The sequence below is a fragment of the Colius striatus genome, chromosome 12 (genome assembly GCF_028858725.1).
Source record: "Colius striatus isolate bColStr4 chromosome 12, bColStr4.1.hap1, whole genome shotgun sequence".
Lineage (NCBI taxonomy): Eukaryota > Metazoa > Chordata > Aves > Coliiformes > Coliidae > Colius > Colius striatus.
Genome location: NC_084770.1, coordinates 27,774,266 through 27,787,307, shown reverse-complemented (window position 1 = coordinate 27,787,307; position 13,042 = coordinate 27,774,266). Strand labels below are relative to the sequence as shown.

At 48.5% G+C, this 13,042-nt stretch overlaps 1 protein-coding gene across 5 annotated transcripts in view; it reads right to left on the bottom strand.

Annotated features, from left to right (window-relative positions):
• Positions 1-13,042, bottom strand: part of FARP2 (FERM, ARH/RhoGEF and pleckstrin domain protein 2) — a 70,819-nt gene that overhangs the window by 9,429 nt on the left and 48,348 nt on the right. For all 5 annotated transcript variants that reach the window (XM_062005859.1, XM_062005857.1, XM_062005861.1 and 2 more), the window contains exons 14-20: positions 7,777-7,955; positions 6,572-6,661; positions 5,039-5,172; positions 3,935-4,016; positions 2,276-2,513; positions 1,191-1,321; positions 89-157 (exon numbers count right to left, since the gene is read on the bottom strand). In XM_062005859.1, the coding sequence (XP_061861843.1) occupies positions 89-157; positions 1,191-1,321; positions 2,276-2,513; positions 3,935-4,016; positions 5,039-5,172; positions 6,572-6,661; positions 7,777-7,955 (923 nt within the window). The remainder of the gene's footprint in view (positions 1-88; positions 158-1,190; positions 1,322-2,275; positions 2,514-3,934; positions 4,017-5,038; positions 5,173-6,571; positions 6,662-7,776; positions 7,956-13,042) is intronic.

Sequence of the window (13,042 nt, the reverse complement as noted above, 5' to 3'; positions counted from 1 at the left end):
TCAGTTACAACTGCTGACTTTCACCACAAGCACAGGAAAACATGCTTTCATGATAACTGTACCCTGAAGAATTGGAAGCAGCACCCACCAGGAAGAACATCCGCTGCTGTAAACCCTTCTTGGTGAGCTTGTACAAGCAGCCTTCCCGGATAAACTCCTGCCGTGGGAAACAGAAAGTTAGGCGAGGCCTGATCTTTCCCAAAGCCAGGGAATTTCAGTGGCTCTTGTCTTTCCATCCCAGAGTCAAGAGATGTTGTTGATTGGCGCCCAGCAAGGATCACTAAGGGATTTGTTAAATGCCAGATGACACCTTTCCTTCTGTTTTCTAGCCCAAATCAGCTCCTTGGTGCAGTCAGCATTGAAATCAACAAGCCAGATGACACCTTTCCTTCTGTTTTCTAGCCCAAATCAGCTCCTTGGTGCAGTCAGCATTGAAATCAACAAGGCAAGAGAAGGAAAAGGAGCAGAGTTGCTGCTGGACACCAGCACTTCAGCTATTACACTTACATCCCAGCGCAGAGACTGCCATAGCATCCCAAAAGCATACGCCATGCTCCTGTACTTATGCCCAGTACATCTATCAAAAACAAAGAAACACAGAACTAAACAAACTCCCAAAAAGGCAGAGTGGCTGCTCCCAGTTTTGCCCAGTGCCAGGGCTCTGCCCAGCACCGTGTCCTTGCGCAGGCTCAGCCCACAGACACTGGCAGAGGGAGTGGGCAGGGGACTGTGAGTCCGGGACACGGAGCGGCACCAGCACTGCCCACACGGAACTGTACCAGAGCCTAGGCAGAGGCATTTTGGGTCTGTTCCCTAGGACATTGCCAAGACCTCCTTGGTGTCTACCATGAAGACAATCCCAGAATCCCAGCAGGGTGGGGGTAGGACGGGCCCTGCAGAGCTGCTCCAGCCCCTGCTACAGCAGGTTTCCCTCACTCAGGGGGCACAGGAATGTGTCCAGGTGGGTTTGGGAACCTCCAGAGGAGCCTTCACATCCTCCCTGGGCAGCCTGGGCTTCCTCACCTCAGCACCAACGGAGTTTCTCCTTGTGTTCAAGTGCAACAAAACTGCACAAAGCCTTTACAGACATCCCATAAACCAGAGAGGGAGCGACAGCAAACACCCGGCTCAAAGGCACTTTCTTGGTAATAAACCCACTCATGGATCAAAATCTAAGCAAAGGTACTTACCCTCCCAGCTGCTGTGAGATTATCTATCCCAATCAAGTCATGCTGCAGCTCTGTCAGCTTCTGGAAGTTCTCCAGGCGGATGAGACTGTGCTGCAGCTGTGAGGTCATCTCAGTGACTTCCCTCAGCGCATCTGCAAGGGAACCAGCACCCAGGGGATCAGAGCAGAGCACAGCAACCCAGGCCCCCAGTTTGATCCCTAAAAAGCTGACTCTGTAATAGACTCTGAGCCAGATTTTGAATGAGACAGAACAGCTCAAGTGACTGGGACCTACAAGGACAGCTGAGTCCAACTGCCAGCCTCTTACAGTGTATTTTAGAGGTACCCAGGGCAACAGGGAGACTTGGCAGTGCCTCTTCCTGTGCTGCTGGAGATGACTGTGTGCATATAACAAGTATTTACCATGTAGCCTGAAGGAAATGAAAAAAATAAGCCAACTATTCCTGTCCAAGACTACTCTGTCCATGAGGGGAATGTGCTACACAAGCTTGTGACCCTACAATTGCTTTTTGACGTGTTTTTACTTATAAATAACAGGATTCCTAAGAAACCACTTTTTTCCCCTGCTTTGTAGCAGGAGGGAAGAAAAGGACTAATTCTCCAGCTTTGGTTGAAATGTTAATATCCATCAAGATGAGAAAACCCCTCTCTGGAATGCCAGAAAAAGCACTTATTCTATGCAAAGAGACCAGTCAGCCTATGAGCTGACTTTGGAGCCTCTGAACTGGCAGCTGAGGCCATTTTTCTATGGCAAAAAGCTTTGGAGCCTTGTGCTACAGCACAGTAGGAAAGTGAAGAAGCTTTGTACTGAAAACCAAGGTTCATGATGAGATGTAGGCTAAGCTTCTTATTGCCATGAAGCTGCCAGTTTGCTGCTGCTCTGTAAATTCTGGCCATTGAAACTGCAGCATGCACTAAGCAGCTGTTTCCAGCAGTCTAAATCACATTCCTGTGTATTTTGCAGCTCTGCATGTGAGAGTCAGAGAGGTCCTGGGTGGAGGAGCAGTGTGCAGGCTGGGTTTGTGGACACAGTGGTTTGTGCCTCACAGGGGGTGGGAGCAGAAGGCACACGGAGCACACACTCACTCCGGCAGTCTGCAAAGTCCCGGTGCTCTGCCGTGTAGTGCTTGCAAAGCCTCCCAAGGATCAACTTGTAGTGCATCAGTCTCTGGATGGGTTTGAGCAGAAACGTGTTGAGGGGCAGGTAGCAAACCTTCTGCAGCTCAAACTCCTTGTAAACCGTTTCCAGCTTCTTTAGGCGCTTAGTTGCTTTCTCCAGTTCTGTCAGAACCTCGTCGTGCTTCTGCAGGTAACTGGTGAACTCCTGTTGAATTGTACAAGAACTTACTTGGATCAAAGGAAAACAGTCTGGAACAGATTGCACAGAATCACAGGACAGTGGGGGCTGGAAGGGCCCTGCAGAGCTCATCCTGCCCAACCCCCTGCTAAAGCAGGTTCCCCTCGCTCAGGGGGCACAGGAACGTCTCCAAGTGGGAATCCCCAGAAAAGGAGCCTCCACAGCCTCCCTGGGCAGCCTGGGCCAGGGCTCCCTCACCTCAGCACCAAAGAAATCTTCCTAATGTTCCAGTGGGACTTGCTGTGTTCCAGCCTGTGCCCGTTACCCCTTGTGCTGCCACTGGGCACTACGGAAAGAAGACTGGCCCCATCCTCTTGGCATTTATCAGCACTGACAGGGCCCCTCTCAGCCTTCTCCTCTCCAGGCTAAACAGGCCCGTGTATCACAGCCTTTCCTCATCAGTTCCCTCATCACCTTTGAAGCCCTTTATTCACTTGATTTCACAGGGATTAAGAAGAAACATCCACTCTCTTTTCTACTTCTGCCTCTGCTTATGACTATATAAGCCAAGACTGCATATATGACTATATCAAGACTGCATATATTGCCATAGACACTGACAAAAAGTAGTATTAGCAACATGATACATGTCAATGGCTTAACTGACAAAAGAAGACAGGATCAGAAGTACTGGCTGGGTTATCCTCTGGTCAGCACTGACTGCAGAGGCGCCTCGCTGTGCCGTGGATGAGCATCACCTGCCAATCCCTGCCATTCCAAGACAATTCCTGTTGCTTACTGACTTCTTCTTCAGGCCAGGCAGAAGTGAGTTGCAAGGGCTGTCTCATTGAGAGTTATCTGTGTGAGAGGGCAGCTGCCAGTCAGGGTGAAGAGGCGTCTGTGCGGCACGACACCGGCAACGCCAGGGGCAGAGGGTGCTGGGGGTCGGAACGGCCGTCACGCACTTCTGCACTCCACACAAGGCTTGGGGTTTCATCAATAGTGACTCCACTACCACAGCAGGAGTGCAGCTGTCCCATGAAGACACTCCACCCAAATAAAAGTGACTTCATTTCAGGACAAACTGCTCCGTAGTTAGAAGACAGCTGTGCTTTGGAATTGAACAGCCTGATGAAACGGCATCTCCCCAGAGAAGAGCTCGAGTTGTGCAAACACAGGAGAGACAGTGGAGCCAGTTCAATAACACATCTCCTGCTGAATAATCCATAACCAAACAACCTTTTCTCAAGGTAAAAGCAGGTTAAACAAGCTGTGCTGGTATAAAGCTTTGCTCTAAAGACTTTGCTTCCTTTCTAATTCATCAATAACAACTGTTTGCAGGTCACTTCCAGTTTAGTGGAAATACAAAACCTTGAACTCTCATCCTTGGCAAAAGGAAAACACGACTTGGCAACCCTGAGAGTCTGTTACTACAACCCTTCACCTACCTTCAGAGTACGCATATTCCTGAGCATCACGTCCCCAATGCGCTGGTGATCTCCTTTGGTGGGGGCACTGGTTCTGCCTTCCCTGGAACACACGTCAGGAGATGAAGTCAGGAGGGGCAGTAAATCCAGGAATTTCAGTGTCCTCCCTCCACCTTCCCCTGCACTTCAAGACCTTTAGGAAACACTCCCTGGGCATCTGGGTATTTTAAGGTCAGCTTTAGTATAGTTAAGGGAAGCAGAACTAACGCCTCCTCTGTCAGGTTTAGCCGCTTGGCATTCCTCTTTCACCACTCAGGTTGAAAACTTGGCACAGTAAACAGGGAAACTGCATAAAATAACAAAGATGAAGCCATGTCGGAAAGCCAGGGAAGGAAAAGGAATGGATTTGTGTGGAAGTCCATTTCAGAGCTCAATCCCTCAGACTTGTGAACGTTGCAGCACCATCCCACCTGAATTCATACGGCTGGTTTTGTTAGTACTTGGCACACCTTCACCACCTCCTTTTGAATGGTCATAGTACTCTGACAGCTAATATCAGGAGTCACTTTATCTCTGTGACTCTGTGTTCCCTCTCTTTCCTAAGGCTGGAGGGACAAAGGCAGGTTACAGTAACTGCTGCACTCAATCTTGAGGGTCTTTTCCAACATAAATCACAGAATCTTAAGGGTTGGAAGGGAACATGAAAGCTCACCCAGTGCAACTCCCCTGCCAGAGCAGGACCACCTAGTGTAGGGCACACAGGAACTCCTCCAGGAGGGTTTGAATGTCTCCAGAGAAGGAGCCTCCACAGACCATCTGGGCAGCCCCTGCTCCCAGAGGCTCCCTCACCTCAACAGGGGAGAAGCTTTTCCTCGTGTTTCTTTGGAACCCCTAGCCAAAACCTTTGGTCTGGAGTACAATCCATGACACCAGAGGATATTATGGACAAGGCAGTGCTTGAAAAATGCAATGAGTACTTTTAAAGACACTACAATTCATTAAAAGACTCCTCTCTTGATTCTATTCATGCAGAAATAGCAGTTCCAATGTAGATAACTACAGGCTGGACGCGAGGTGCAAAGGCGCCCGCGCTCGCTGTCCCCGCGCTGCGCCACCCGTGCTCACCACAGCAACAGCCTTTGCTCAATCTCCTTCAGAAAGCCTCGATGAAACTCATAAATTGGGTCTATGTTAGAGAAGAGTAACGTCATCAGGCCCTCTGGCATCGCGTTCTCCTTGATGACCGCGCTGCGAAACCACTGCCGGAAAAACCACACAGGTGACAGATTCCCCTTTGGAGGACATTGGTGGGAGGAGGGGAAAGGGTGTGCACAGGGAAACAGCAGAAGGAAGGAAGGAGAAACATTTAGGGGAGATGTAATCTGAGAAAGATGAAAAGATGTGACTTCTTCTCCTTGCCAAACGTTCTAAGCACTCTGGAACTTCCCTGTCCCTCTGGAGCTGAGGAGCCCAGAACTGGACACAGGACTCCAGATGAGGCCTCACCAGCGCAGAGTAGAGGGGGAGAAGAACCTCCCTTGACCTGTTGCCCACACTCTTCTTGATGCCCCCAGGCTGCCATTGGCTTCTTGCCCATGAGGGCACATTGCTGGCTCATATTTAGCTTATTATCAACCAGCACTCCCAGGTCTCTCTCTGCAGAGCTGCTCTCCAGCAGGCCACCCCCAGCCTGTCCTGGTGCAGGGGGTTGTTCCTTCCCAGCTGCAGGACTCTGCCCTTGTCCTTGTTGAACCTCAGCAGGTTCCTCTCTGCCCAACTCTCCAGCCGGTCGAGATCCCAACTGACTGGCAGCACAGCCTCTGGGGAATCAGCCAGTGCTCCCAGTTTGGTGCCAGCAGGGAACTTGCTGAGGGTCCCTCTGTCCCCTCATCCAGGGGGTTGATGAAGATGTTGAACCAGACTTGCCCCAGAACCCATCCCTGTGGAACTCCACTGGCCACAGGCCTCACACTGGACTCTGTGCCATTGATCCCCCCCCTCTGGGCTCTGTCATTCAGCAGCTCTCCATCCACCTCACCTCCACCCATCCCAGCCACACTGCCTGAGCTTTCTGATGAGGATGTTGTGGGAGACAGTGTCAGAAGCCTTGCTGAAGTCAAGGTAGATGACATCTGCTGCTCTCCCCTCATCTAGCCAGCCAGTTATGCACTCAGAGAAGGATATCAGTTAGTCAAACAGGATTTCTCCTTGGTGAAGCCATGTTGACACCTCCACAAGATGTTTCCCACATCTTTTAGAAGAGCTGGGAAGCCTGTAGGAGCAATTTGAGTGAGACAGTGCTCACTGAGCACCTCACCTGAAGATGTATGGCACTGAGGCACTCAAATTAAAACAATGGCTTATAGAAATGCAACAGTCCCAGTGCCTAAACCTGCAATACAAGGCTCCCTGTCCACAAGTGTCAGTAAAAGTTTGCCTGAGATGTCAGAAAGGCATGTGATGTAGCCACTGGAGCTAACAGTGGAAGTCTAGATGTTCTCCCACGTGGGAACCTGTGTCACAAGGAAGGTAACAGCCACTTGGCTATAGATTACACTTTACCATAGGACTTCCCTCTGCTATCTGGAAGAAATTCCAAGTTTCTCCAAATTAGCTAGTACAAACCCGTGAAGAAAAGGAAAAACATTAAAGCCTTACCACTGTAATAACTTCCAGGTCCTTTAGATATGTCCTTTCTGTGGCCAGGATCTCCTTTGCTATGAAGTATGCCTTGTCCGTTGGGCAGCGCTGAAACAACACACCATAGGCAACACATTAAAACAGAGAGGCTCTGTTATTGCCAAGCATGAGCTCAAACCTTACAGACACCTCCCCTTGCTGTGTGCAAATGGAGCAGCTGATCACTAACAGGGCATCTCTGTATCCAGGATCATCTTCTCCAATACTGACTTTTACTATAAACTGCTATTTCTATCCAAGGTTATTAAAAATGATGTCAGTTGTATGTCAGCTACATGAACTTCCATTTCAAAATGAAGGGAACAGCACAGTCCTGAGAGCCAGCACAGGTTCAACACCACAGCACTCAGCACAGACAAGGCCAGGCTCAACATCACCGAGTGACACAACTTTTCATTACCGAATGAGCCAAAGACAGGCCACTTCCAGGGTCAACAGCCATCTCTCCCTCAGCCTCTCAGTGGCCCACTGTGGTGAGAACCACCTTGAGCAATTCACCTGCTTTGTGGTGTCATTTCCCTTTGCACTCAGGGCACCACTACAGTTTTATGTCAAATACCTATCAACTGTTTCCCCAAACAGCTCATCCCAGGAGCCAGGTCTCTTAGAATACCTCAAGTTGGAAGGGACCCACAAGGATCACTGAGCCCAGCTCCTGGCTCCTCACAAGAATACCTAAATTGAAACTGTATGACTAAGAGTGTTATCCAGATGTTCCTTCAACTCTGACAGGCTTGGTGCTGTGACCGCTTCCCTGGGGAGACTGTTCCAGGCACTGACCACTCTCTCAGTGAAGAACCTTTGCCTCATGTCTAATCTGAACTCTCCTTTCCATCATGCAGTACAAAAGGCAGTATAAAAGGCACAGCTCCCTGCTGCAGTGGGGCCCTTGGCAGTTGTTCCTGCTAAAACAGAAGGAGGTGGTCCCAGGAGCAGACAGCAAGAAGGCAGCAGGGGCTGACTCCTGCCACAGTGGTGATACACAGACTCCACCAAACCTTCAGCACTGGAGTTAACACTGACCACCAAACACATCTGTTTAATACTGACCATCAAACACAAAACACAGTGCAATCCCCATTCTGTGACCAGCAAGCACAGTTCCTCAACCAAAACCATCGCTCTTCTCACGACACAAATCCTCTGCCGCGTTATTGTCTTACCTTACGTTTCATTTCGTCCTCCTCTTCTATTCTGGCACCACCAGCATCACTGAGGACAGGACTCAGGAGAGGAGATGAACCCTGTCCAGCAGCATTCAAGTTCACCTGCAATGCTGGGTTCAAGGCCAGGGGACTCTTCAGCATGAGGGAAGAGAGCTGAGGATGCTCCTCTGCAAGGCCTGGGCGGGAAGAGAATAGAAGATGGAGTGGAAAAATGGTTTCAAAGACAGCACATCTAAGATGATTATCCACTGCTACCTCACATTAGCAAAAAAAGGCCAAAGAAGACAAGAAAAAGGGCATAGACAGCCCAAGTGTATCTCAAAGCAAACGGAGTGTTCCCTGCAGCCCAGCTGCAATGGGGCGGCACAGTAAGGACAGACACCTCCCCAGCTGCCTTTAAGGGAAACGGTGTTAGTGTCTGGTGCTCAAATCCCACTGCATTTTGCTCAGTTACACTGCAGTAATTCACCATACAGCTTTTCATTGCTCCTTTTCAAAAGAAGAACTACTTTACACACAGGGAAAAGGTAGGGCAAATCATTGCACTGCTCTCCACTTCAGAAGATAAAGCTTGTTAAACATAACAGTCAGGAGCCAGATCATTCCAAATCCATTCCAATGCCAGAGGAAAACGTTTTGCTGTACAACAAGAAGCATGCAGGACATTTCATTCCTGGCTTTTCTAAGTGTATCAATGATCTACTGATCTTACAGCAGCACTTTGACTGGATGGGCACAATCGTCTTGCACAGTGAAACCTGTCAGAAGCTGGGCTAGCACGCACTGCTTTGCCTTGGATTATTAACTGTCGGGCTTCCAAACTGTTCTGTCACTTTCATTTGTGGACCCTTTAGAGATTTCTCACACATAAGGCACCACCACAGTGAATTTCAACCTGTGGACAGTAGCTGCTCTCCCCGTTTCTACAGACCCCCTGGAAAGAGCACGCAGACACCCCTCGTGTTCACATTGAATACCAAGAACTACTTTTTGGGGCCAAACCCAGCAACAGACACTCCAGTTCACTCACACTTTGCCCACAAAACTCTCTTCACCTATTTTTTTTCCTGTTCTTTCCTAGATTAACAGCCAAGCTCTGTCCTGTCAGGCAACTGACCAGGTACCCAGCAGCACTTCAGCACCTCCGGCTCTCCCTGCACTGCTCAAGCACCCAGCCCCGCTCACAGCCCTCCTGGCAGAGACACATGGGCTCAGTCACCTGATCGAGCACAAAAACCAACAGCAGAGCCAAAAAAGCCAACTCATCAGTTCCCAGAGCACTTGAAAAAAAGAAAAGGCTTAAAAAAACAGAAAGGAAGGGAATCATTCCCCACGGATATCCATCATCCCTGGCACCGGGCAGAGCCGGGAGCCTCTGGGTGCCCGCGGGCGGAGCGGCTGCTGCTCGCTGGCTGCTGCTCGCTGGCTGCTCAGTGTGACAATGGCGAGGGAGAGTTCTCACACTGACAAAGGCAGGAAGCTAAACAGTGCTGCACCCGGTCACCTGGAAGAGATTCAGATCATCGGGGCTGCGCAGTTAACCATTAACACACTGGCAGAGCACAGGCATCCTGGAGCTGATCTTTGTCTCCTTCATTCCGCTGCTCTGGGTGTCAGCACGGGAAAGCAACAGCATCTGGCGGCTGTTTCGCAGCACTTTATTGGAACTTTGCTTTTACACCTCAGGGACGCTGGAACTACAGCTTAACACCGAGGAGGCTTGCAGGGGTGAACTGAATATGCTGTAGTGACAACGTTCCAAAACTTGACGCTGCAGTTGCAGAGCAAAGTTCAGACACCAGCGAACGAAAGGGATGGAACTTGCTACAAACTCCACTGCTCATTTCCATCGAGCTGTTCTAGTTTTTATCATTTGCAAAAGCAGGATCTGGCTGTTCAATTCATTGGAAACACTTTCTCATTTGCATCTGTCAGGAAGAACCCGTTGCCCGAAGCCAGAGTGTGTCGTGGAAACGAGAGGCACACTCAGCTCCTCTGGAAGCCTGAAACAAGTGGCAGAACTGCCCAAGGGCCTCACCCACAGATGCCAACGCCTGCCACTTCTTGAGGGCCCTTCCCCTGCACACTGACAGCCATGGGTGGGCACTCTATGGCCTCCTGGCTATTGCCCTGGGATGAAAGCAATCAAGAACTCAAGGCAGAGCCGTTACAGATGCAACTTGTAACAGGCTGTCAAATTAAATGGCAAACTCTGCAAAGGAACTTTCTGAGGTCAATGTGACTTCCAGAACCTGTCAATCTAGGAAGGACCATAAAACATCACAGAGAAGCTTGGGTTCACTTTGTTGCTAAGGTTTAAATGCTTGACATAAACTCTCTATGGTGGCTTATATTGGCAGATGATATTACAAGCATGGACTGAAACATTAATTCAAACTATTTCTACACTAGAGCAGCAAAAGGGGAGCTCCCAGTCAAGTAGGTAGGATGTACAGTGATTCTCTGTTCTCCTGGGGAAGGATGGGAAGGGAACAATCCACGCCACAGCCACAGCTGGAGCAGCCGTGGCTGCTTTCAACAGCTGTCCCAGGTAGAAACATCAGTGTGAAGATCAAAATGCATGCCTCATTCCTCCCACACCAACCCCTGCTACACCAAGGCAGCAGCATCCTGCAGGTACGTTAAGAGAGACCATTCTTTGAGCGGGATGTTTCCACGTTTCAGTGGCAATCTGTTCTCTCCATGTGAGTCATTACACAGGCATCTCAAACGGGGCAGGCTGGCTGCAAGCGGGAGGTGGGGTTTCCGTGACACAGGGAAAGCAGACCCTCCCAGGCACCACTGCCTTCTGCTGCACAGACTCCTGCTGCCACATCACACAGAAGAGCTTTTAACCCAGTGCAACGCCCAAAAAACACGTCAGTTCTGTTGTAAACGCTCCACATACTCGAGGATCTTTAAGAGTACTAATACCTAATTGTACTATGCAGTTATAACCATGTATCCTTCAGCAAACTAAACCACTGGGCCATGAAATGACCAGCATGCACATCACTGGGGAAAAAAGATCAAGGCTACCAGTAAAAGGTTGCAAAAGCATTGTAGCTTGCATGAGCACAGCCATGGCCTCTGTGAGGACACCACCACATCTCTCACAGCTACTGGGTAACAGCATTGTGTTATTTTCTTACCATCTATGCTGCCTCTTTTGTCCAGGTATAAAAGTGCCTCTACCTAACAGATACAACCCTGAATACAAATGTTTGCCCACTCTTTTACAGAGAGGATCTTTGGTGTATACAGATGTGAAGGTTCACACTCAGATTTGGAAGGCAAGTGATGTTTAGAATGCTACACAAAAGCAGTGATGAGAAGCTCATTATGGGATTACAGAACAGCCTGCAAGCCAGCTGCTCTAACCATGACCTTACCTTGTATTTCCTTCAAGTGTACCTCAATCCCATCTCTCCCACTGGCATCGTTACAGTTAGCACAATATGGCTTTTTAGCTCAATACCCATGTTTAGTGTCAAGTATCACAATCCATCCTTACTTGCCTTTCTAATAGAAATACAGTGGAGATCTCCTCTAAGCTGCCAGGCATTATGCAAGGAACACACCTCTTACCCCTTGCAAACCCCAGAGATGTGAGTAGTAGGGAAAAATATTGAAAGAGCATCCTCCAATGTCAACCAGCAGTCCCTGAGAAAGCAAGGAGGCACACACAGAGCAGCCAGGCTCTGAGCCTGACTTCTCACTTGCTGCACGAGCAGAAACGAGCTTTGGTTCCACATTAGGGACAGCAGCAGGTGATGTGCTGGGGAGACAAAACCAGCTTCCTGCTCAAACATGGAGAGTAAAAAGAAACTGTTACATGAACAGCAATCAGAAGAAATGGAGTGAGAGGAGAACAAGCCCTTTTCTTAACCCCAGCACTCAATTCTACCATTTGAACCATCAGGAGCCTCTAAAATTTCTGTTGGCTGAAATCAGTGTGTGATGCCTTTAATAAAATACTAAAAGATGTCCATAAATATGTACATAAACCCCCCTTTCTTTCAATATACCAAACTAAAATGAAGTATATTTATAACAATAGTCAAGGGAGGGAGTATTTCTGGCTTTCAAACTCCCACTAAAGGAAATGAGGGGGGAAATAAAAGACGTAAAACTCTGTATCTGAGCTGTAATTTAAAAAGTGGCTCTGTAAAACTGCCATGCTCCAACAGGAACAGGTCCAGCTCTGAGGCAGAACCTGGACCTAAAAAATCCAAACAGTGACACTAATTGAAGAGACAAGAGTTTGCTTTTCAGCTGTGAAATGATGTTAAATGCAGGATCTGCCACACCTCACATTGCCAGGGTAACCTGTGGCTTCAGAGAAGCACACGCTCACCACAGCCTGGGGGGCTTTCCTCCCCAGTTAATACCATTTGAAATGGCAAAAGCTCCCACCAAGCAACCAGGCCAGTTTATTACAACACAGGGCTTGCTAATTATATTCCCACTGATTAGCTTTTACTGACAGTTTAGGCAGAAGCAGACCATTTAGCTTACACCAAGATAACAAGGTTGCTACTAAGATAGATATAAGAAGCTTTTGGAATTGCTTCTTGATTATTTTCCAGAAGCTACTTCCATTCTTCAGTCTAAATTGAATCTCTGTACATAAAGCCAGACGTCAGTGCAAAGCTTCACAGTAATAAAATGCAGGTATTAGCTCCATAAGCTTTACACTTGAATGCTCAAAATAATTCAAAAGCAGACAACAAAACCAGAATGCCAATAACAAAGAGCATTCCTGGACGTGCTGTAATTTGTGCAGGCTTCAAATGTTAGCAACTTGGCTGCTTATCAGGAGAGAGTGCCTCTTGCACTTCATTGCTTGACTCTAAAGATGTGGCTCGTTGTTTATTATCACTGCTTCTATGACTACTTCAAACAGATGAGATTCTTTTACTGCTCAAGCCCAGCAGTGGCCTCCCAGCAGCTGCAGTGAGTCTGCTCAGAGTCCCTCCTGCCCAACGCCCAGCTGAACCCATTCTTTGCAGGGAACAAATTATTACTTCTAGAGTGAAAGTGTTCTGCAAGCTGATGTACCACAACTGAAGTCCTGCAACATCCCAAATGATCTGCACTTCAAAGCATTGTGACAAATACATCTTCCCCCTGAACATCTTCCCTTTAACATGAGGGATAGTTGAGAGATAAGAATCTTGACAAAAAAATTATCTGAGAGGCTGAAAACTCCCTTTTGTCCAATGAGTACAGGTCACAGTGACCAGGAAAGCACATTTACAGC